This window comes from Cibotium barometz, chromosome 17 (assembly GCF_041138505.1).
Source record: "Cibotium barometz isolate CiBa-2024 chromosome 17, ASM4113850v1, whole genome shotgun sequence".
Taxonomy (NCBI): domain Eukaryota; kingdom Viridiplantae; phylum Streptophyta; class Polypodiopsida; order Cyatheales; family Cibotiaceae; genus Cibotium; species Cibotium barometz.
Genome location: NC_141062.1, coordinates 26,904,531 through 26,928,173, shown reverse-complemented (window position 1 = coordinate 26,928,173; position 23,643 = coordinate 26,904,531). Strand labels below are relative to the sequence as shown.

The following is a 23,643-nucleotide window of genomic DNA, read 5'->3' as shown; positions in this document are numbered from 1 at the left end:
AAAACCATCAGATGCTGCGTATTCTGGCCCCCCTCTCTCCAGAGGGTATGTTTACATGGGGTGCCGCTGCTTGGTCGACTTCGTGAGGGCCTGCTATGGGCTATGAGATGGAGCAGGACAGTCAGGCCATCAGATTCATTAGGGGCCAGCCTCGCCTGGTTCCGGCACCGGATTTCTCGTCCGCCAGCTGGACACGGGAGAGGGATTTACGATGGGAGCTCCTCAGCAGCCTCACCATCTGGTTCACCTGGAGGGCCCGGTGTTTCACGGCCTTTGAGGGGAGACTGGAGCCACCAGCAGAGACTGTACGGGGGATTTGGCAGGAGTTGATCCACACCCTGCGAGGATAGTATGACCGCATCTAGGGCGACTCGGATGAGGCGATCTTGCAGCGCCAGGCCTTTCACACCACCTAGCGCTGCGGCCCCTTCTATACCTTACACACGGGATCCTCCCGTTGGCATTACAGGCCACCTGTTTGGCCTTTCCCCCCCCTATTGTATGATTTAGCCCTTCAGTCCTTTGTACTGATGCTTGTATTTTGCAGCACCTAGGGAGAGTCTCCCGGGCTGCCTTGCTGTATTCACTGCTCTGTTTCTCTTATGAGCAGGAGAGATCTTTTGTAGCCCTACGGGCGTTTTTATATAACTAATAAAAGGATCTTTTCTCGAAAAAAAAAAGATTGAAGAGGGATAACACTTACTAATTCTTTTATGGCAACCTCTTTCTCGGGGTTAAATGGAGAGTCTTGCTATGTGTTCAAAATGTCAATGATGGACCCACCTCTAGACTAGATCTTATCAATGAAGGGGCCCGCCGCCGCTGGAGTAGATCTTGTCAAAAGGATGCGATGCACACACGATGGAGATCTCTGTCATTCATGGATATGTTTTGACCACCCATCGAGTCAAATATTGGGTGACACTGGCCTACCCCAAGTACGTAGCAAAACGAGCTCTATAGACTACACCTTTGGGCAAGATAGATGAAGTAAACCATTGGTCATTAACGTTGGTGCATAGATGTAACAAACCATTGGTCATTGCCATTTATGCACTGTAGCTTGCAAGACATACTTAATATTGCGACTTGTGAGATGAAATTCGAAGATACAGCTACACAAGTGAAATTCTGGCAATCCCTTAATGAAGTGATGATGAGAAATGGGTTTCCAATAGTCGATTTTTGAGGGTTTATGATGGACGAGGCCCAAGCCAATTGCAATGAGGTTAAACTAGTGTTCAATGGTGGCAAGGAGATACCACAAGGAGCGTTCTTATTATTTCCACTTTACATAGAGTCTCAACCACCACACAATAAGGTATGTTGTGAGAAAAGAGCAAGTAACACACAATGTAACGTGCAAGGAGTGGAGGAAGGCAGTGAGCGAGAAAGAAGCACTAGTCGAGAGTGAAGGCTGCGACAATGGTGGTAGAGTGGAGTTGTTCAGCCTATTGACATCCCAAGCATGGACTCATGGCTTAGCTAGTTCGGAGCTAGAGTCAACCGGGTGACATCCCAATGGTAATGGGCAACACCATCTTTCTTTGTCCTTGTGTGAAATGAACAATAGCATCGTGCAAGAGGCTCATCTCATTGAACTAATATCTAGACCAACAATAATGGCATTGACATTCCATTGTGTAGGAGGGTGATCTCATTGATATTCCATCGTGCAAGAGGGTGATCTCATTGAATTGGCATCTATACCAACACCCATCTCTTGGAATCCAAGCTCTTCAAATGTAGAAGTTGCTCTTTGTTTATTGTTTACAAATCCTCCAAGAGCTAAATGACAACCACACTTCACAAAAAGTCGTCTCCATCTTAAACAATTCAACAATAGCTTGTATAAGGTCTTGTTTGACCATTTAAAATCATGTACTAGTTCGAAATTAAAGGCATGCATTGTTCAAACCCTAGCATGAGTATCTAGGCTCAAATGATTGTCAATAAAAGGAACCCTAGTTGATTTAGCGAGACTATGTGCATTACATGCTTTTATTTTGGCAAGCATTATAATTGTGCGTAGTACTCCCTCATCCAGTTACCAAATTCATTTTCCTTTCATCCATTCCAATTAATTAATGTATCAAAATATCTTTCTTTTAAGGGGTATGTGTGTAACTTGAGAGAGAGAGAGAGAGAGAGAGAGAGAGAGAGAGAGAATTTCATAGATTACTATAAAAGATGTGGGATTGCATAGAGACTAATTTCGTTTCATGTATCGTTAAGAGTCTTAGAGGGAAAAAAACCTACCCTTCCTCTCTATCAATTTGGTCTTGTATGTGTGACATGTCAAGGTCATGTTTTCAATTATTGCATGCATCCAACAAAGTAAATAATCATAGTGGGAGCCTAGGACTAAGTCTTTTGAGCATATTCCATAGGGAGTTAATCCCTTATGCTAATCTGTGTGCACACATGCTAAAACCATTGGCTTACGTCTATTTTTGTATTTGGGTAATGGTTGGTGCAAATACAGTCTCAAAGTTGCATAAGACGGCCCAACCCATAAGGGTAGTGAGCATGCGTACAAGGTAATCTTGCTTTGACCATAACTTGTTACTTGATTTAAGTAAAGAGGATTTCTGAGGCATATTGAAGGATAATCATAGATGTATGGAACCATATTTTAGAAACAAATTTCAAGTTACAAAGCAATAATTTAAAGCACCTGCCTGCACTTGTTGGTTCTTTTATATTTAGTTATGTATTTTTCATGCAATGTAATTAGTTTTTAGAGGAGTTGCTGCATTGTGCACTAAATAAGGCTGAATTAAGAGTGCGCGAATGCTCAGGCATACTACTGAATGGCAGGTGAGTAGGGTCAATAAAGATGATACATGTGAGTAGGGTCAATAAAGCTGAAGGCCTCATCCTTGGTTTTCGAAAATTATATTATAGATCTAATTACATTGCATGTCTAATAGCCTCCACAGCAGCCAATCTGGCCTTCAGTACACCGTGTGTAGCTGCAAACTTTATGTCAAGTAACCACACAACCATAGTCCAGATATTGAGAATCATTATGTACATGCTTTTCTACCTATCCAGGATCTTTAAATAAAAGGAGCGTGGTTGTGAAAGTAAACAGATCGTGGGATGCAAACTTATCCTCGAGAAGAACACATGATCTATACAAGAAGCTAAGTTTCTGGCAAGATCCCAAGATAACTTGCCTATAATGCAATAGTAGGACACCCTCAAGAGCCACTACTCCCTGGGGGAAGAGTTTAATGTCGCATACATGCAATAACAAAACTGCGCAGCTTCTTGGACCCACATCACTTCTCGATCATGACTAAACCTATTGAACAAGCCGACTGATTTCCAAGCTTTTGGTATTAATCTGCTTGAAAGCCACCCTAAAGCTACTTGCTGGATCAAGAGCCACGCTAACCTACTAGCTGGATCGAGCGCCTTTGAAGAAGGGGTTCTGAAACTTTAGCTCTCGCATCTTCCTGCAGCCAAATGAAAAAGCCATTTGTTATTCCAGCTTGGCTCATCCGTCCTGTGACACCAGAGCTGTCACAGGAAGGACCTTCAAACAAGCATGAGAGAAATACTATAGTTTCTGGGGTAGGGTCACAGCCCAAAAGATGAGAATAACAAAGCCAAAAACTTGCCTTTGATATTCCTTTGTTCGCACTCGGAATTCGGCAGGGATATCATGACCACTGTATGAAGCCAAAACGGGTCTAATATCTGCTGGGCGATAGCGAGCAACATCTGAGCAGAAACAAATCAATTGAAAGCTTCATACCACCATGCTTCATCTAGAGGTGCATGTGCATACAGACAAAGAGTATGCAAAGTTAGCGAGAATTGGTGTCTTACATTCGAAAAATGGAAGAAGATCCAACAGGATTGTGTCTTCCATTTCGAGCTTCCAAGGTTTCACGATTACCGCATTTTCAGGTTGCAGACACATCTCGGTTGCATGAGCACTCAGGTATATAACACGAGCAGGATTCCGATTTAGCTTTGACAGATCCTGGCACAACAATGATCTGTCAAAACAAAAAATACATATACACAAGCAGGCGCGCACACTCCTTTCATGAATCAATATTAACCTTGAAATGAGGAGGCTTACTGTTAACCTTAAAGTGAAGAGGCTTACTCTGTAGTGCTTCCCATTAACATAATGGGTGGCCTCTCGGGACAGCCGGTAGCGGATGTACCCTTTTTGGTCTAATCTCTCCAGAATTGGGTCGACATACTGAACCAGAGATACCACAAACACATTGTGCAAGTTATATAGCCAAAACATGGTTAGAATCAGCTTTGATGGTGCCAGCTATCTCAGAAGGGATTTGACTTACAAAGGGCAATTGGTCCGTGTATATCACCAGCTCATAATACTGTGCAAGGTGCTCCAAAAATGCATCCACTCCAGGACGTTTGAATGTCCGCCATCCCCTGTCTCTCTACAGACTTCACACGAATTAGGGGACAACGCTGAAGGTTGACCATCAAAACACTTCCATTACACTTGATTATTGTTATAGAAAAGGTATAAAAAGACATTGAAGCATTCAGAAACATGTAGCTCTCTCTCTCATGAAGGGTATTGAAGCAACTACTCAATGGATAGAAGTTGCTAAGGACATAACAGCCACCTCCCAATGGCTGGAGGCGGCATGTAAACTACGCCTAAATGCAGACCAAAGTGCCATCACCCAGGCAAAATTGGAAGAGGAAAAGCGCCAACAATCTCGTCCATTGAGTGTACAAGAGAATGAGCTTCCCGCAAAAGCTTCCCCCAATTTCCAAAGCAGACAGGGAAAAACTATGTAGACAGATGGGCACCAGGACGGCATGCCATTCATTGATGTGTGGCGAGTAGGGAAAGACATGACTAGGAAAAGGCCTCTTTTGTTCCAATTCATCAATGCTCTTGCTCATCGGGCTTTAATGGCCAAACAGATTTCCTTGATAGGCACCAAGATCTACATAGGGGCTGAACTCACCCCTTCAAGGATTGAACAAGATAAGTGTTGTCTTTTATGGTAGAGCTGCCTCGACTAAGGTCTCACCACCTTCGCTTTGAAGGGGGGTTTGTTGGGTATTCAGAATCTCAAGTGTGTGAAAAAGCCCTTGTATGTGTGTGTAAACACTCACTTATGTAACTGTAAGAGTGTGTGAACAACCTCTTGTAGCCACGTATGTGTGTGTATGTGATAAGCAATGATGTCATGGTCAATTGCCATGTGTCATTGCCCCAGTGTGTGGTGTGTCAAAAGATAACGCTCTAAAAGTCTAAAACATATTGTACTCTTTGAAGCTTTAGAATCATCAATCAAAGTACCATTGTGTCATGCAATTTCTCCTTTCAGTTTGTTACATCTCTCACTCTCTCTCTCTACTACACACACCACCATGGATTTTCTTGATCCCCTTACGCTAGAAACGATGCTACCATCTACCTCATCCATGCTGCCTAAGAGCAAGCAGAGCAAGGCTCACCATGCATCACCTTCCGTACCATGGTCACAACATCTCTTTGGTCCGGTTTTTGGACCGAGATAGCGAGGCGAACACTTTGTCACACCCACCCCAAACGCCCCTCCCCCAAAAAAACAAAAAAAAAACCTCCTAACAAGGATTTATATGAGAAAGGAACCTTTTATAACATTAAGTCCCTTTAACACACACATTAAGGCCCTTTAACACACACATGAAAAACGCAAAGGATTATTACATTTCATTTCAGGGGACATCCCGAGTAGAGAACCCAACAAAACTCACAACATAAACATATCTAAAATGCCCAGTCATAGTCTTCCTCACTGAGGGAGACGGGGGCGGTTGTAGCATTGATTTCTTCGATCGGCTCCTCTTCTTTAGCTATCACGTTTACATGGTGCTTCTCCTGCTCTTTCTCAAGCTTTTTAAAACATTGTGACTCCTTGTGTCCCAAGCGTTGACCCTATATGTACTTTATCTTTTTGTTGGACCTCCGGTTATGTGCTCCAGCAAAGGCCTTATCGTCCCCAAGGCTGTTGCTAGATGCTTTGCCATCTTTGATTCTCCGGTCTTTTTCAATAAACACTGCTACCATGCCCTCGAATGTCGTTGAAGCTAGGCGTCGTACTTCGAGGGATGGTTGGAATCGAGTAAACATCTTGCATACTTTTTGTAAGAACAACCATTTCATCTTCATTATCAAGCTCACACTTCAAGCTAGTGAGCAATTGAACTAATGAGTAGAACTTTGCAAGATGGTCACTTAGCTCTTCATTATTTTCCATCTTAAGACCATAAAATTTAAGCTTCAAAAATGCTTGATGAATTGGCCCGATCCATTCTGCAAAGCATACAAGATCAAGAAGCAGAAGCAGGCAGGAAAAGACTTTGCAAGTGAGCTCAAAGTGAGATGAAGCAAAGGAGGAGCATTAGAGGGCATCGATGGAAGAGATGCTGCAGAGGGCGATATTTGTGCTGAAAATTCTAATTTCAGCCATCCTTTCTTAAATAGAACCATAGAGGAAGATTTCTCAAGGTTCCCTCCAATTGCTTGAACACTTTTGTCTCGAAGGATTGTGACAAATTAAAGATTTTAGCCTTCCAGACACTTTCATCACGAGACTTCTACTGCTGTCGACTCTACTTGCAATTGGTAAACTCACATGACCAATTATGGTAGCAAGTAGCAAGAGAAAAGGGCAGGATTGTGTTCTCACATACCATGTGTAGTGTTCTCTTGTCCTACGTGCTCTCCTAAAGATTGTTTCTACCATGTTTAGGTGGAACAATACAGAGCAGATGGAAGGAAACATAGGCACTTGAGAGAGTAGTGTGAGAAGGCAACTCCTTGGAGATCTTCATCGACAACCATATTGTTTGCAGTACTATTTTCATATCCATTGGTATGGAAATCTGGTTAGAAATGCTTGTGATGCTATGTACTTGATTCTCCCAAGATTAATATATATTATTTGAGGGAGGGGCCGGCCATTCTAGCTCATTGTGCGTCTCTTGTCAATTCAGTAAATTACATTTTGTATTGTGCTTCTTGTTACATGCCCGGAAGTCCTGTGTTTTCTTTCAGCCCTAAACATTTTTCATAGGAACATCTTGATGCAAAATGCAAAGAAGAGATGGAGAGGAGAGAGAGAGAGAGAGAGAGAGAGAGCTGTATTTTCACTATATTCATCTAGTACAAAAAGGTACCTATCTTGGGCAGCCATAGGCAGGCCCCAAAAAGGTTATCTTGTCTATGAAAATAATCCTGCATATGTCCTAGTCTATGATCTATCCCAAAAGGGATTGAGATGATCAACACAATAAAGTGCCTTGGCTTATATAGGTCCCAAATGTTCCACTCGGTCATCTATTCTGCTGATGGCAAATACTGCCCGCCATAATCCAGCATTTATTGCACACGTTTTCCACACATGTGAGCCTGGATGACCAACCGATCGAGTCCTTTGTTGCAGACTGCCTTCTAAGTCTTCTACTAAGCCTAATCAAGCCCTAACAATGTCTTAAGTCTTTGCTACAAATCTAGATTAGCATGACCATGTGGCATACACATGACATTAAATCTTAGTGTATTTAAGTATATTGATTAGCATTGTGTTCAAACAAACATTCTACACCAACCGGTGGAATTACACGCACCGTTTGAAATAGGTAGCAAAGATGGCAGTGCCGCCGATGGTCGGGGCTAAGATGGTGCGCCCAGCACTAGCGCCGCCTGAGAGCTGGCGGCAATAACACTGGGGCGGCGACGCTTTAGGCGACAAATAGCAGGCTCTGATACCATGTTGTCGTTTATGGTAAAGCTGTCTCACCTAAGGTTACGCTATGGTGGATAAAGAAAATCCATGGTGGTGTGTGTAGTAGAGAGAGTGAGAGATGTAAGGAGAGATTGCACAACTCAATGGTTCTTTGATTGATCCACCATAGCCTAACCTTAGTACAATGCTTTTACAGGCTTTTAGAGCCTTATCTTTTAACACACCACACACTAGGGCAACGACACATGGCAAGTGCCATGAAATCATTGCTTATCACACACACACATAAGTGGCTACAAGAGGTTGTTCACACACTCTTACACACTTACTCACAAGTGAGCATTTACACACACATACAAGGGTTTTTTCACAAACATGAGACTCGCCCAACAGGAAGGTTGACATGATACATGTTCATGAGGCACGCAAAAGCAAGGAAATGGGATATCTATCATGATGATCGGGTCATCATAATAGAGAGACGCCCTGCATGGGCCGGGTCTATGAGACCAAGGATATGCTTCACCTATCCACATCTATCTTTGTAATGTCTTATTGTTATGAAAGGCTCCATCATTCTCTTCATGCCTGTTAAATGCGCGGAAGCTTGTTGTACTGATCCACGGCCCCAAGCATGATTAAGAACAAGATGCTGAAATAAACATGATTAAGACAAAGGAAAGAGAAGAAGAGAGAGATAGTTGGTGTTAGAATTTTCTTTATTCATATGGCACAAAAAGGTGCTTATATGTCTGTACATGGTATAGGTGTCAAAACCCCAAAGATCTCCTCGTGATCGTTCCTGGTACGAGACTCGAATCCTGCAAACAAACGAATAAACAACAAGGGGGGTGCAGGCCTGACTCACCTCCCAACCATGACAACCGTGGGCAAGCCCACAATCTTGGCTGTCCCCACCGAGCCACAAGCTGAGCTAACTAGGTTGATGTACCGACCAATCTCCTCCTCGCGACGTCCCATACCGCCACGAAGCTACCCTCGCGGGCCTCGAGATTGCTGCCGGCCTCGGCTGCGTAAAGCAGGTGCACGTCTGCACTAGATCCAGGCTCCAAGACCATAGAGCTCTCACAAACTCGCGAGACTCTCTATATCACAATAACTAACCTTGGCCACCCTTTTATAGGCTCTTGACCGGTCATCGGGCGTCCACACTTGGACGCCCGCCCGTCCATACTTGGGTGCCCGCCCGTTAGTCTATCCCTAACTCAGCTCGTCAATCAGCCTGCCTAGCTCCAAGCTTCCCCAAACCTCGAAGCTAGTCTTGCGTGCGTGTAGCACACGGTATGTTGGGGTAAAGGCATTATGCCCACCCTTATAGTGTGTACTAGCCCATAAGTTTTATAGTACATAGTACACTTAGTACTTTTAATGTACTAAGTGCACTATGTGTACTAGAGCAAATATACATGTGTGATAGGGGAGTCACACACTCATACTGTGAGTTGACTTATCCCCACATGTCTCTCTCTCTCTCTCTCTCTTCTTCTCTGTGTGTGTCTCCCACATGAAACCCTAACTCTCTACAGCTGAGCTTCCACAGCTCCTTCAACTGGTATCAGAGCCATTGCATAGTCGCTGAAGCTACTGCTTCTCCAGCAGCCTGCATCACTTGTAGCTTTCACTCCTATTTGCTGAGATCGTCAGGCTCACGACCAACGTGCATAGATGCCACAAGCGAGCCTTTGATGGTAACCAGCAGCACTGCACCACTACTGCCTATGCGCTGCGTAAGACTGGCCAGCGGTCGGCCAAGAGGCAAGGGACCGACGAGAGGAAGAGCAAACCGCCGCGGACGTTGGTCAGCAGCGGGAGCAGCATAACTTAGAGTGGTCTAGGGCTGGGGCAGTCTGGTCCCTGATCAAATCGTGGTCAGCAGCGGGAGCAGCATAACTTAGAGTGGTCTAGGGCTGGGGCAGTCTGCAAACCTCAAAACCCAGTTGCTGTTAACTGCAACGCCAACAATAAGCTTGTGTTTGCGGCCGCCTCTCTAATATTGTCTACAGTCGCATCTGACATCTGCAGCCACGTACTCCGACAACGGGCTCGTCACCAGCGCTTCTTTCTGACGGTACCACGTCAATCACCTCTCAACGCCTGGCAGCCAAGGCGGTTCTGATCTACGCGGCCCTGCCAACACGACTACAAACTTCAAAGGTCAACGTAGACACGTGTAGTCGTTTGCAGTTTGCTAGAGCCTGGATCCGCAGCATCCGTACCTTTTCAGACAACAGCAGCAAACACGACACCCCCCCCTTTTCTGCAATAGAAATTGTTAAAGGTATTTGCTTCAATTTTGGGATTTGCATGTCCATTTATCATCAATTGAGCAGGTACAGGTCCTAATGGCTCAGATTTTGAGCACAATTGGCAACATTGGGTGACATTGGTCACATTCCGCATCAATTTGCAGGAAATTGGGTGTCAACATTTGGGGCTTTTGATGTAATTGTGCCATTGGGCATTCATACATGCTGTATGATGTGAGCAATCTCACATTCGGGGCAAAATTGCAGGAAATTGGAGTGCAAATCAAAGGGCTTTTGTGCCAATTGGGTTGTTTTGCATGCAGGCACTGGCATTTGATGCTTTGGGCAATGTGTTGATGCCTATCAAGCACTCAATGTGCCAGTAAATCAAGGGGCTTTTATGTATTGGATGTATATGTGGCCAGGGGGAAGCATTGTGAAGACTCTGGATGCCTTCATGTGCATTAATGTACCATTCATGATCAGAAATTGATCTTGAATCAAGGGGCTTTTCAAGATTTTTGTGCTTGTTGAGCTTGGCAAAGCAGCAGGGAAGACTTTTATGCCTTGAACCCTCAGAAATCCACTTGCAGTCAAGGGGCTTTTGCTCAATTTCTGTCCGGGACTGTTGTATGCAGTGGTGAGGACTGTCAAGGTCTGATTTTCACTCATTTGGACAGCCGGGAGAGCATTTATTGCTGCTGTACTTGCTGGTACAGATTTGGTACAACTTTGTACAAGTTTTGGCATGGCTGTACATTGATTTGAGTGAGGAAAAGGTTCATTTTCAGCTGCTGTACTTGCCGGTACAGATTTGGTACATCATTGGTGAGCACTTAGTATTGTTGTACAGTACTTTGGAAGGGGAACAGAGCACATCTAACGTGCTGTCATAAATCTGCAGCAACCAGATTTTGGTGATTTTATCACATTCAGTGGGAGGAGAGTTGCATTCGTGCTTCCGCAGTGGGAGATAAACTTTGGGAGAACAACTGTGAGCATTTTGTGTGCTTTTGGTGCAGTGTTTGCACATCTTGCAGGGAGTCAGGCATTGACTGTGTCAAAGGTTGCATATTGCTATGGCAACCACAGGTGAGAGCTCTTCATTGCTTCACATCAAAAAGCTTGAAGGCTCACATAATTATGACATTTGGCAAACCCAGTGCTATAATGTGTTGCTCCAGAAGAAGCAGCACAAGCCCATCAAAGAAAAGCTGAAGAATGGGAAGATATGGATGAGCTGGCAAGATCCACCATCATGTTGTCTGTGTCAGACACTTTACTTTTCACCATACGTGAAGAGAAGACAACTTGGGGAATGTGGCAAAGATTGCAGGACTTGTATGCCCAGCAAAGTGCCTCAAGCAAAGTGTATTGGTTGAAGAAACTCATAGGTCTTCAAATGAAGGAAGGGGCGTCTATGACAGCCCATCTAAATGAGTTTAATGGTGTTGTCAGCCAGGTCATCAATCAAAAGTTGGCAATGGACGATGAGTGCAAAGCCACCTTTCTCTTATGCACTTTGCCAGAGAGTTGGGACACATTCAGGACAGCCACTAGCAATTCAAATGCTATGCTGTCATATGCAAATGTGGAGGGTGCTCTCCTTCAAGAGGAGATGAACAGGAAGAACAACTCTGTTGGAAAGTCCAATGCAATGAATGCACGTCGGAGATCCCAGCAAAGGGGTAAAAGCCAAGAACGGGGAAGGAGCAAGTCCTGCTCCAAAAAGGACTTGGAATGCCATTATTGTGGCAAGAAGGGACATATCAAAAAGCAATGCTACAAATGGAAGAATGATCAAAAGGAAAAGGGCAAAGGAAAAGACAAAGACAAAGATGAAGCCAAAGATGCAAAGCCAAAGGGCAAAAGTGGAGTCAAGATTGAAGAAGTCAATGTGTCACATGCAGGTGACAGCAGTGAGGATGAAGTCCTATTCACGTCTTCACTTGATGCCCATTCACTCCTTGCAGGAGATGGTCATGGTATACACTCGTGGATCATTGATTCAGGTGCCTCCTTTCATGTCACAGGTTGCAGAGACTTGTTTGCCAGGTATACTGCTGGCAATGAAGGAGTAGTTTATTCGGGTGACAACCATGCATGCAAGATTCTTGGCAGAGGTGATGTGAGGCTTGTGCTTTCAGATGGCTCACAGCTTATGCTCCATGATGTCAGGCATGTGCCTGAGATCAAGAAGAACCTGCTTTCTACTGGACAGCTTGATGATGCTGATTATGTTACCACATTTGGTCGTGGAAAGTGGAAGATTAGTAAGGGCTCACTGGTTGTTGCCAGAGGCTCTAAGGTGGAGACTCTTTACTTCATGCATGCTAATGTTTGTCACCATGCTAATGTAAATGCAATCGAGCTGCCGGAAATCTCTATGTGGCATAGCCGGTTGGGACACATGAGTGTCAAAGGAATGGAGCAATTGTTTCGTTTTGGTTACTTGCCTTCTCTAAAGTTCTCAAGTTTTCAGTTTTGTTAGCATTGTATATATGGCAGGCAACTCCAGTGCCCCCACAAGAAAGCTCTTGGACAGAAAGATGCTCAGTTAGAGATTGTGCATACAGATGTATGTGAGATGCCTCAGCTTTCTTTGGGAGGGGCAAAATATTTTGTGTCCTTTATTGATGATGCCACACGCAAGGTGTGGGTTTATCCTCTTCGTTTGAAGAGTGACACATTCTCAGTGTTTGAGAAGTTTGTTGCTCATGTTGAGAATCAAACTGGCAATACACTGAAGGCTTTGCGTTCCGACAATGGTGGAGAATATATGTCCAAACAGTTTCAGGACTTTTGTGATGCTAAAGGCATCAAGAGGGAGCTCTCTACTCCTTATGATCCTCCACAAAACGGGACAGCAGAGAGGATGAACAGGACCATTCAGGAGAAGGTCCGTTCTATGTTGTCACATGCTGCGTTACCTCATGGTTTTTGGGCTGAAGCTGTTATGACAGCCGTTCATAAGCCAAGATACAAAGCCAGGTTAGTGGCTAAGGGCTTCAAGCAGGAATATGGTGTGGACTTTGATGAGATCTTCTCTCCAATGGTCAAAATGACCACACTTAGAGCTGTATTAGCTTTGGTTGCTCATGATGATCTGGCTTTGATTCAGATGGATGTGAAGACTGCTTTTCTTCACGGTGATCTCCATGAGGAGATATATATGCAACAGCCAGAGGGTTATGCAGTGAATGGAAAGGAGAAGCTTGTATGCAAGCTGAAAAAGAGTCTTTATGGGCTCAAACAGGCACCAAGGGAACGGTATCATAAATTTGATACATTCATGAAATCCCAGGATTTTAGGAGAAGTGACATAGATCACTGCTTATACACCAAGAAAGCTTCGGATGGCAATCTATTGATCCTCATCTTGTATGTTGATGATATGTTGATTGCCAGGAAATCTCGTAAAAAGATGGATGCCTTGAAGAAGAGGCTGCATCAGACCTTTGATATGAAGGATTTGGGTGATGCAAATCACATTTTGGGTATGCGGATACTTCGGGACAGAAATCAGCATGTGTTGTATTTGTCTCAGAAGGAATACATTGGCAAAGTTTTGCAGAGGTTCAATATGGAAGGGGGGAAGAAGACTAGTACTCCTTTGCCTCCATATGTGAAACTCAGTGCTATGGACAGCCCACAATCGGATAGTGACAGGGCTGATATGGCCAAGATTCCGTATGCTTCAGCTTGTGGCAGTCTCATGTATGCCATGGTTGCTACCAGGCCGGACATTGCATTTGCAGTGGGAGTGGTTACTAGATACATGGCCAAACCTGGCAAGAAGCATTGGGAAGCAGTGAAAGGTGTCATGAGATACCTGAAGGGCGCACAGGATATGTGCATCTACTTTGGCAAACAGGATGCATTAGTGCATGGTTACACGGATTCGGATTATGCCGGTCATCCAGATAACCGGAAGTCTACTACCGGTTATGTGTTTACATTCACAGGAGGTGCTGTGTCATGGATATCCAAGATGCAGAAGTGCACTGCCTTATCTACTACAGAGGCCGAGTATATTGCAGCCACAGAGGCTTGCAAGGAGGCATTATGGCTATCTCGGTTAGTGGTTGATTTGGGTTATACAGGGGATATTCCATTGTTGCATTGTGACAGTCAGAGTGCCATCCAGTTGGCAAAGAACCCTGTCTTTCATGCAAAGACGAAGCATGTGGATGTGAAGTATCACTTCATCAGAGAGGTGATAGAGAACAAGCTAATTCAGCTTGTTAAGATTCATACGGATGACAACCCGGCTAATCTGTTGACAAAGAGTTTGCCTGCAGAGCGGTTTGCTCATTGCAGACACTTGATGGGCATTGGATGAGGCCAGTTTCAGCCTTGATATGGCCTTGTATATTATCATGTACATGCTGATTTTTCTTTTCCTTCATTTAAGGGCACTTTGCCTTTAAGTGGGAGGTTGTTGGGGTAAAGGCATTATGCCCACCCTTATAGTGTGTACTAGCCCATAAGTTTTATAGTACATAGTACACTTAGTACTTTTAATGTACTAAGTGCACTATGTGTACTAGAGCAAATATACATGTGTGATAGGGGAGTCACACACTCATACTGTGAGTTGACTTATCCCCACATGTCTCTCTCTCTCTCTCTCTCCCTTCTTCTCTGTGTGTGTCTCCCACATGAAACACTAACTCTCTACAGCTGAGCTTCCACAGCTCCTTCACGGTAGATACACACTGTGCACATGACATACTCCCCTTCCTCTAAGAGCTCACTCCTGAACTCACTAAAAAGCCAGGGTAATCTCCCTGAAGAGTAGTCAATGTCTCCCTTGTAGCGTCCTCCTCAACACGATCCTTCCACTTGATCTTGTATTCCGTGATAAGCGTATTACGCAATCTTCTTTCACGAAATCCAAGAATCTTTTTAGGTTCATGCGGAACAAATGTCATGTCCTCGACATCTATAATTTCTTGAGGAGTAACTAAGTGATCTGCTCCACCCAGTACTTCCTTAAGTCTACTGACATGAAATACAGGATGAACTTTCACATGAGAAGGCAAATCCAATTCATATGCAACTGAACCAATCCGTCGTGTAATACGAAATGGTCCACAATATCGAGGGGATAATTTTGGAGATCGACCTGTCCGTAAAGTCTCGGAATCTTTCGGAACTCGCAAATACACCATCGTTTCTTCAGAGAACTCTCTGGGTGAACGATGTCTATTAGAATAAAATCTATCTCGGTTAGATTCCTTTGCAACTTGTAACATTTCCTCCATATCTTGCAAAAAATTACGTGCTGCATCATGCTGAAGTCCTGAGAATCCTACTGTAACAGGTGATCTAGGTTGAAAACCATACATAAGCATGAAAGAACTAAACCCTGTACTCGTATGCTTAGTACTGTTATATGCAAATTCTAACATAGGAAGATAATCCTCCCATGAACTCTGTCTTTTGGATACATATGCTCCAAGCATATCCTCCAAAATCTGATTCACTCTTTCAATCTGGCCATCAAATTGAGGATGATCTGAGGAACTCAAATTCAAAGTTGTTTTCAACTTCTCAAAAACAAGTTTCCAAAAATCACTCGTAAACTTAGAGTCCCTATCACTGACTATGTCCTGCGGTAACCCGTACAGTCTAAACAATTACTCGATAAACTGTCGTGCTAATTGCGTAGCTGTAATAGTCTTCCGGGTTGATAAAAATCTAGCCATTTTTGTCAAGCGATCTACCACAACCCAAATAGAATCGTAGCCTTGATGTGTTCTTGGCAATCCGGTAATAAAATCCATGGAAATACTTTCCCATTTATTACCTGGGATTTGCAAAGGATGCAACAACCCAGCCTGTCTAAAGCGTTCAGCTTTATTTGCCTGACAAATCTGACACTCGAGAACATAATCTTCTACATACTCTTTCATCTTTGGCCAATAAAAAGTGTGTTTCACTAACGATAGTGTCCTATGTATCCCAGGGTGTCCAGCAGAAGGGGTGTCGTGACACTTCTTAAGAATCTTGGACCTAATGTCCGAGATCTGTGGTACACAAATTTTGTCATTACGGAATAGTAAACGATTCCGAATCATCCACTGGCCTCCTGCAGCATGAATGGTAGACTGCTCAGTCATTGAGTCTTGGTCAATCAATGAGCTCCCGTCCTGGATCTTCTGCCAAAATGGACCAAATAACTATCAGTCCTGCAAAGCCCTCTCAATAACTGAAATAAGTCAGTAGAAATCTCGGTGAATGACAAAGAATTCACCTCTCTAATTCGACTAAGCGCATCTGCAACACTATTCATGGACCCTTTCCGATAACGGATCTCAAAATCAAAATCTTGCATTAACTCCACCCAACGAGCTTTCCTTCCTCTCAAATCATCCGCATCACACACATACTTGATTGACCGATGATCAGTCAATACCACAAACTTGGAGCCATATAAATAATGTCTCCAAACCTTGAGAGCATGAATCACAGCATAAAGTTCCTTCTCAAGGGTTGGCCGACGAGATTGAGTGTCGTCTAGCTTTTTACTTTCAAAAGCAACCGGTCTGCCATCTTGAAATAGAGCAGCCCCGATAGCATAGTCACTGGCATCAGTTTCAAGAACATAAGGCCGACTAGGATCAGTTAATGCTAAGATAGGTGCTTCCTTGACTTTATCTTTCAAAAGTCTGAAGGCCATATCCAAATCGTTATTCCAAGTGATAGGCTGATTTGACTTACGTCCACGACCTTTCAATAAGTCGGTCATCGGTAGTGTGAGCTGAGAGTACTCCCGCACAGATTTCCGAAGAAAAACTACAAAACCGAGAAAAGAACGAAGTTGTTTCACTGTTCGCGGTATAGGCCAGTCCAGAACCTTTTGAACTTGGTCATAGTCAATGCTCAATCCATCTCTAGTGATCTTGTGTCCCAAGTAAATGATGTCGGTCATAAAGAACTCACATTTACTTAATTTGGCATATAGTCGATTCTGTCTTAAAATAGATAAGACAATCGTGCGGTGTCTAACATGATCCTCAAGAGTACGACTATATATCAAAATATCATCCAGGAACACCACCACAAATTTCCCCAAATGTTCACGAAAAAGATCGTTCATCATTTGCTGGAAAGTGGCTGGAGCATTGGTTAACCCAAAAGGTAATACGAGAAACTCGTAATGGCCATAACTAGTCCGAAAGGCGGTTCTTTCGACATGCCTTTCATGAATACGTATCTGGTGATAGCCAGTACATAAATCTATCTTCGTGAAATATTTCGCTCCTGCTAACCGGTCAATCAGGTCATCTGATCTAGGGAGAGGATAACGGTTCTTAATTGTCAGCTTGTTCAATCTCTTGTAATCGATACACATTCTCCAGGTGTTGTCCTTCTTTCTCCTAAGCAACACAGGTGCACCCCAAGGTGATTTACTTGGACGGATCTGGCCCATCCTCAAATAATCTTCGACTTGGAATACTGGCAGGATGAGTACCAGGGATCAAGTCAATACGATGATCTATTGCCCGTTCAGGTGGTAAACCCGATGGCAGTTCCTTAGGAAATACATCTTGAAACGAATCAAGTATCTTCTGTAATTCTTTGCTTTCAAACACACTTAATTCATTTACATCCATGGAAGGGATGAGAAAGGAAGAAAGTGGAATCAATACATAATGGAAAGCGGTATACAAAAAAGAATCCATTATATTTCCAAAATCAACTGTATTTACAAGAGGTCCCTGAGAGGGATGAATACAATCACCTAAAATACTATACTGGATGTCCCTATGCTGAAAAGAAAAAATATGACTAGACCAATCTATCTGGACTTGAAGAGTCTTAAGCCACTCAATCCCTAATAACAAGTCTACATTTTCTAGGTGCATAACATAGCATTCCAGAGTATCTTTGTAGTCCTAAATCTGGATTGGAAGCATCTCCACCTTTCGATCCCATACTTGCCTTCCAGCAGGTAGGCGTACCTCATAGGTATGATCGTTGGGTGTCGTATCAAGACTCAATTTCTGCACAAGTTTGTAGTTAACAAAGTTGTGTGAGCTGCCAGGGTCTAGAAGAATGTGAATCTTATGGCCATTTACTTCTCCATAAACGCGGAGAAGATCATGCAAGCCAAATACTTTAGAATTGAACAGACAATCAGAACATGTACTAGGGCGAGAAAGTACAGTAATTGACGTACCTGTCAAAGACAACTGATTAGCTGCCTTTGGCTTGGGTCCTGCATTGGTCTTTGCACCCTTTTGCTTTGGGCACTCGTTACGCATGTGTCCTTTTTCTTCGCAGATAAAACAACGTCCTTCCTTCTTGAGCTTTAAAGCCCTAAGGAGTCGTTTCTTCTTCGCTGGTGTCGAATTTGAATTCTTCGAAGGTTGGTCCGAAGACTTTCCTTCAGTCGTGTTAGCCATAGGTGCCGAGAACTTCCTTTTATGCTTGTTCCCCTGCTCGGTAATTGGTTTAGACTTGGAAGAAACCATTGTATCATCATAGATACGAGCTGAATGAATGGCTTCGTCCAATGTTTTGCGTTTGTTATTTTTAACTTGTAAACGATATGAGTCTGGTAAACCAGCTACGAAGAACCCCAAAAGAGTAATGGGATCCACCTTTGTAGCTTTCATCTGCAAGTCCCTAAACTTCTGGAGGTAGACCTCATAAGTGAGATGCTGCGAGGTCATGGTCAAAGCTGAAAACCGGGCAACAACATCATAATCATCCTCTTTCTTGAGGAATTCCTTCTTGAAGACATCTTCGAATTGTGCCCAAGTTGTTGGCTTAGGGTTGAGTTCCTTCCACCAAAGCAAAGCTTTGCCGGACAGGAAACCTGCTGCTAACTGGATCTTTTTCCCATCATCATATGGATGAAACTGAAAGTGAACTTGCCACTTATGTAGCCAAGTGTCCACGATCTCCTTGGTGCGCTGCTTTTGCTCGCCCCCGAACGGTTCCGGAGTAATGTTGGGACCTAAAGCAGAGGCCAAGGTATCCATACCCGATAAAGTAGAGAGGGTAGTGGTCAATAGAGCGATGGAGTTTTGCAAAGCTTAGATCTGGGCTGCGATTTGTGCCTGACGTTCCGCCGAAGAAGCTTCGAGAGCTACTTTGAACTCTTGGAAATCTGATTTTGACACACAATCGTCAAAAAGATACCCTGAACACAACGGCGGGTCTCCTGCTCGAACTGATCATGCCTGTTGCTAGGCCTTTGGAACTGATCTAAGAGATTAATGATGTACTAGTTTTGAGTACATACCCTCGGAGAATGCTTTCCTCTAGCTTCGCCTGTTGCAAACTACTCCATCTACTACCCTGCTACATTCTTCTAATGGAACTATGCACCTCCTTGGGACTTTGCTTTTAGTGGCTAAGCCTAAATGCTCTAATACCAATGTTGCATGCGCGGAAGCCTTGCTATACTGATCCACAGTCCTAAGCCTGATTAAGAACAAGATGCTGAAATAAACATGAATAAGACAGAGGAGAGAGAAGAAGAAAGAGATAGCTGGTGTCAAAGTTTTCTTTATTCATATGGTACAAAAAGGTGACTTTATGTCTAGACATGGTATAGGCCCTTGGTCAACCACTAGGGGTGACCTTTGGCCCCCTACATGCTTGATAATGACTGCAATGCGAATGCATTGAATGTGAATGTTGCAAATGATGCCTTTGCTTATATATATGTTGAGGTGGCTGGTCAGAATGCTGCTGGACAAATAAAATGCCTATAATGATGTTTAAATGCTGCGCTTAATTCCAATATTTGCCCCTCCTGCTACCCTTCACACTAGTGCTCGGCCGATGCTGCCTGAGTCCCCTAGAAGGCTGCCGACTGGATGCTCCAGATGGCTGCCAACTGGGTCCCATATCCTCCATGCTGATGATGCTGAGATGGTGATGCTGATGCTGATGCTGATGATGATGGTGATGATGCTACTGATGATGATAATGTCCTACATGCTGTCTAACTGGTGTCCTAATTGATGTCCTAATCAGGGATTATGCTGTTCATGTTGGAGAGTAGCCATGGCACGGGCGTGCACGTGACAATACCCCTGCTTAGAGCAAGGGGGAGTTGTTTTTGGATAAACTGATGTAGGTTTTCATGACTGGTCAAGCTCTTATATCAGGCCTGGTGTAATTGTGTTTTTTTTTTTGAGCACATGACACAGACTAGAGTCCAAATCACCATGGCTATTGAAGGTTTCTCAGACAACACCTCCTTCACTTCGAGGGGGTTTTTGTTGGGATTCGGGGCTCAATAGGAGTGAACACCCTCTTAGGTGTGGATAGGATAAGTGTGCCACGTGTCAATCGAGTTTATTAGTGTGATTTCTATGGGTCAAGAAAATAAGGCTGCTAGCCCATAAAACTATGTAGACTCTACTCTATAGAAAGGACAAGACATTGCAAGAGAGGACAAGACATGTAGACTCTAATCTATAGAAGTCAAGATGGAGGAGCACTACCTTTGTGATGCCCAGCATATTATGTGATTCACTGCAACCTGCGAGTGGGATTTGGTCCATTGTTCAGGACCATTGATTTTCTCGACAAGCGATGCTTGGGACTTTATCTGATAGAGGTCAACATGCACAAAGACTCATTCCTCGGTGATAGAAGAGCCCAACCTCGCGATATCTCAGAGCTGCCCATTACTTGCTTCTTCCAGGTAAAGAATGGTAGCACCAGTCGACGACACAGAGAGGTACTTGACCCCAGAGACCCATCAAGGAGGTCCAACTGCCATACGTCGACCACCTGGAGTCACTTTGGACCACACTCGCCAGCTACAGCGCACTTGACGTCCACAGGTCCTCGGTCCGCAGAAACCCTCCATGGGGAGATTCTCCAACAACGTAGGGATAGTCTCCCACTCATGGTGGACATGGTGAGCCTCTTGACGCTAATGCTCACTATGATTTTGCTTAGGATGATGATATGATGGGATAGGCACACAACTAGACTATCCTTATGTAGCAGTTTTTTAAGTTTTTTTTTAGTGTTTCCATGGCTCCGTATCAAATGGAACCCTACTTTTGGTCTCATCATTGACCCTTTGGTCTTTTGTAGAGACCTTTTGGTCTTCTGTAGACGCTAATAGAACTTTCTTCCTTTTTCTCTCTCAAGAGGGGGTGATAAATTGTGTTTATGAAGCAAAAAAGTTCTCGACATACCTTCCAATCAGAATACACCAGAGTTTCATTAAGATCCAAGACCAAAGTAAAGACATGCTGCTCTTGTGGAGCAAGATCGGGTAAAAGTTTGTCTGATGTAGGAGCAGCAAAACCCTGGAAATGTGCAGAAGTATATTAGCCAACTTAATTGCTTCTTGAAATACATATTCAGACTTTCTTAGGCCTTCGACCCTTCCTGCAGTCACAAAATCTTGATAGCAAGTGATGTCTGGAACCTAATGTGGACAAAAGATTGTTCCAAAAAAGCATGGAGTACAACAATCCCTTGAAGCTTGACTACAAAACTGAGACTGATGAGGTTCTAAGCAATTTCATACGACCTGACTTGCCTCCCAAAACGTTAACTCACCATAATTTGATCCTCGATAGCCTTTCGTATCTCTAGATACAGTCCAGCAACACTGGCTGCAGCTGCCATAACAAACAGTACATAGATTGAGGTGATGTCCCTCCTGAAAGTGAACAATTGTTCAGATATATTTTCTGTAGAGCATGAATTTAAGCATGCCATAAAAACATGGCCACAATGCAATACCGAAACTCTCAAAACACTGTGTAGATGAGTTACTGTGAATCAAGACCTAAACCATTGTAAGAAGAGTCAAGACACCTTAATTGCAGGACCCACATGTAGTAGTTGTACATCTTAACATGGTAATATACAGGAAGAAGTGTTTCAGGTGTCCAACACACACACGCACTGCACGCGCACACAGACACAGCCAGCTGGAGTGCCCCACAATTGGTACCACAAGTGAATCAGCCCAGTACAGAAGGTACAATCAGCTGGTATGCATGTACCCAAAACATATACCGCAGGTACAAATTGTCAGGATCAGGTACAAATGGCAATATCAACAACCACCACAGGTACCAGCCATTTTTGTCAAGCGATCTACCACACCCCAAATAGAATCGTGGCCTTGATGTATTCTTGGCAATCCGATAATAAAATCCATGGAAATAGAACGGAAAAAACCTCTTCGAGCTGTAGACTTCGTGCTCGCTGAAGCTTCTCCCCCCCCTCCTCGAGCTGCCGCCTGCTCGCACCCCCCCTCCCCGCCCTCGTGACTGCCTCTCCCCGCCTGCTCGCACCCCCCCCTCCACGCCCCTGTACTTCTCGCGCCCCCCGCCCCCCCCCCCCCTTCCTCCGCGTCCCGCCCCCCTGCCTGCCCCGACCCTCCCTCCCCTTTTCGCCCCCCCACCCCCCCCCCCCCCCCCCTTGAGTTCGAGACAGCCCAGAGCGTGGCCCAGGTCCTAGCCATGAGTCCCCTTGACATCAAGGGCGCTCGGGCCTTCTTCAGACCTTGGCAGCACGGTTTCGACCCGGCAGCGGCCAAGCAGGGAGAGCGCCTATTCCATGTCACAGTTTGCTTTCCTGGACTCCGCCGCAAGTACCTTCCGCTCCTTTCTAGGATAAGATTATTGGTGGGCTCGGTGCTTGAGACTAACCCCACAGTAGCTTCAGTGGTGGCTAGAGCAATTGGCCTGCCTTCGGTCAGAGTTTTGGTTCCTGACATCTCCTCCCTTCCGAAGGTCATTCAGTTACCTAGGATAGGGGGGGGGGGGGGATGGATCGATCAGAGAGTGGAGTTTTTGGGGCTCCCGAACCAGTGCTTTATATGCAGGCAGGTCGGCCACCTGCCCAAGGCCTGCCCTCGCACGAGACCCCGACCTTCACCGCAGCAGAGCAGACCCCCGATGGCCCGCCCACAGATGCGGCTCGGCAGACAGCCTCCGGGACACCTGCTCATCCCACAGAGACCTCAGATTGGCAGCCTAGACAGGGGCGCCGTAGAGGGAGACAGCCACAGCAGCATGCCCAGAGACCGACGCAGCAGCAAGCACAGCCTCAGCATCACTGGGTTCCAGTGAGGAACAGCTTTGCTCCCCTCCAAGAGGAGACCCCAGCGCCGACTGAGGATCAGGAGATGCTAGCACCCCCCCCTTCGCCCCCACCCCCCCCTCCCCCGTCCCCCCCTCCCGCCTCACTTCCACCTTCGCCTCCTCTCGTTCCCGCTCCCGCTTTTCAGCGGCTCCTTCCCCACCCCCTTCTCCCCCCCCTCCGCTCGCCTCAACTCCCCGGGAGGCACTGGCAGTACCCTGGCGCTCACCTGCAGTCCGGCGGGCAGTGAGCACCGACCTTGCTCGAGCACCGCAGAGAAGACCTACCATGCCGATTCGTGCTTCACGGATATCCTCTATCCGCAGTCGGCTGAGTAGTCTCGACACTAGACAACGCTCAGCGGCTTTCGACTACTCCTTCACACGTCTTTTTGGAGCGGAGGGCCCCCATGAGCTAGCACCCATCAGAGTTCATGTGGTGATACCTCCGGCCCGAGGGGAGGAGGCACTTGATTCAGCGGTGGCCTTCTCCTTCCCTCTCTGCGGCACTAGCGACCGGGAGTGGGGACTCTGGATCTCACT

General features: G+C 45.0%; 1 protein-coding gene across 1 annotated transcript in view; it reads right to left on the bottom strand.

Moving 5' to 3' along the window:
* Positions 1–3,259: 3,259 nt before the first annotated feature.
* LOC147629838 (mitochondrial import inner membrane translocase subunit TIM50-like) overlaps positions 3,260–23,643 on the bottom strand; it is a 103,132-nt gene continuing 82,748 nt past the window's right edge. Inside the window, exons 4-10 of the mRNA XM_086811367.1 lie at positions 21,566–21,627; positions 21,196–21,309; positions 4,329–4,433; positions 4,127–4,225; positions 3,841–3,997; positions 3,626–3,732; positions 3,260–3,460 (exon numbers count right to left, since the gene is read on the bottom strand). Coding sequence (XP_086667493.1) covers positions 3,407–3,460; positions 3,626–3,732; positions 3,841–3,997; positions 4,127–4,225; positions 4,329–4,433; positions 21,196–21,309; positions 21,566–21,627 — 698 coding nt within the window. The 3' untranslated portion in view covers positions 3,260–3,406. The remainder of the gene's footprint in view (positions 3,461–3,625; positions 3,733–3,840; positions 3,998–4,126; positions 4,226–4,328; positions 4,434–21,195; positions 21,310–21,565; positions 21,628–23,643) is intronic.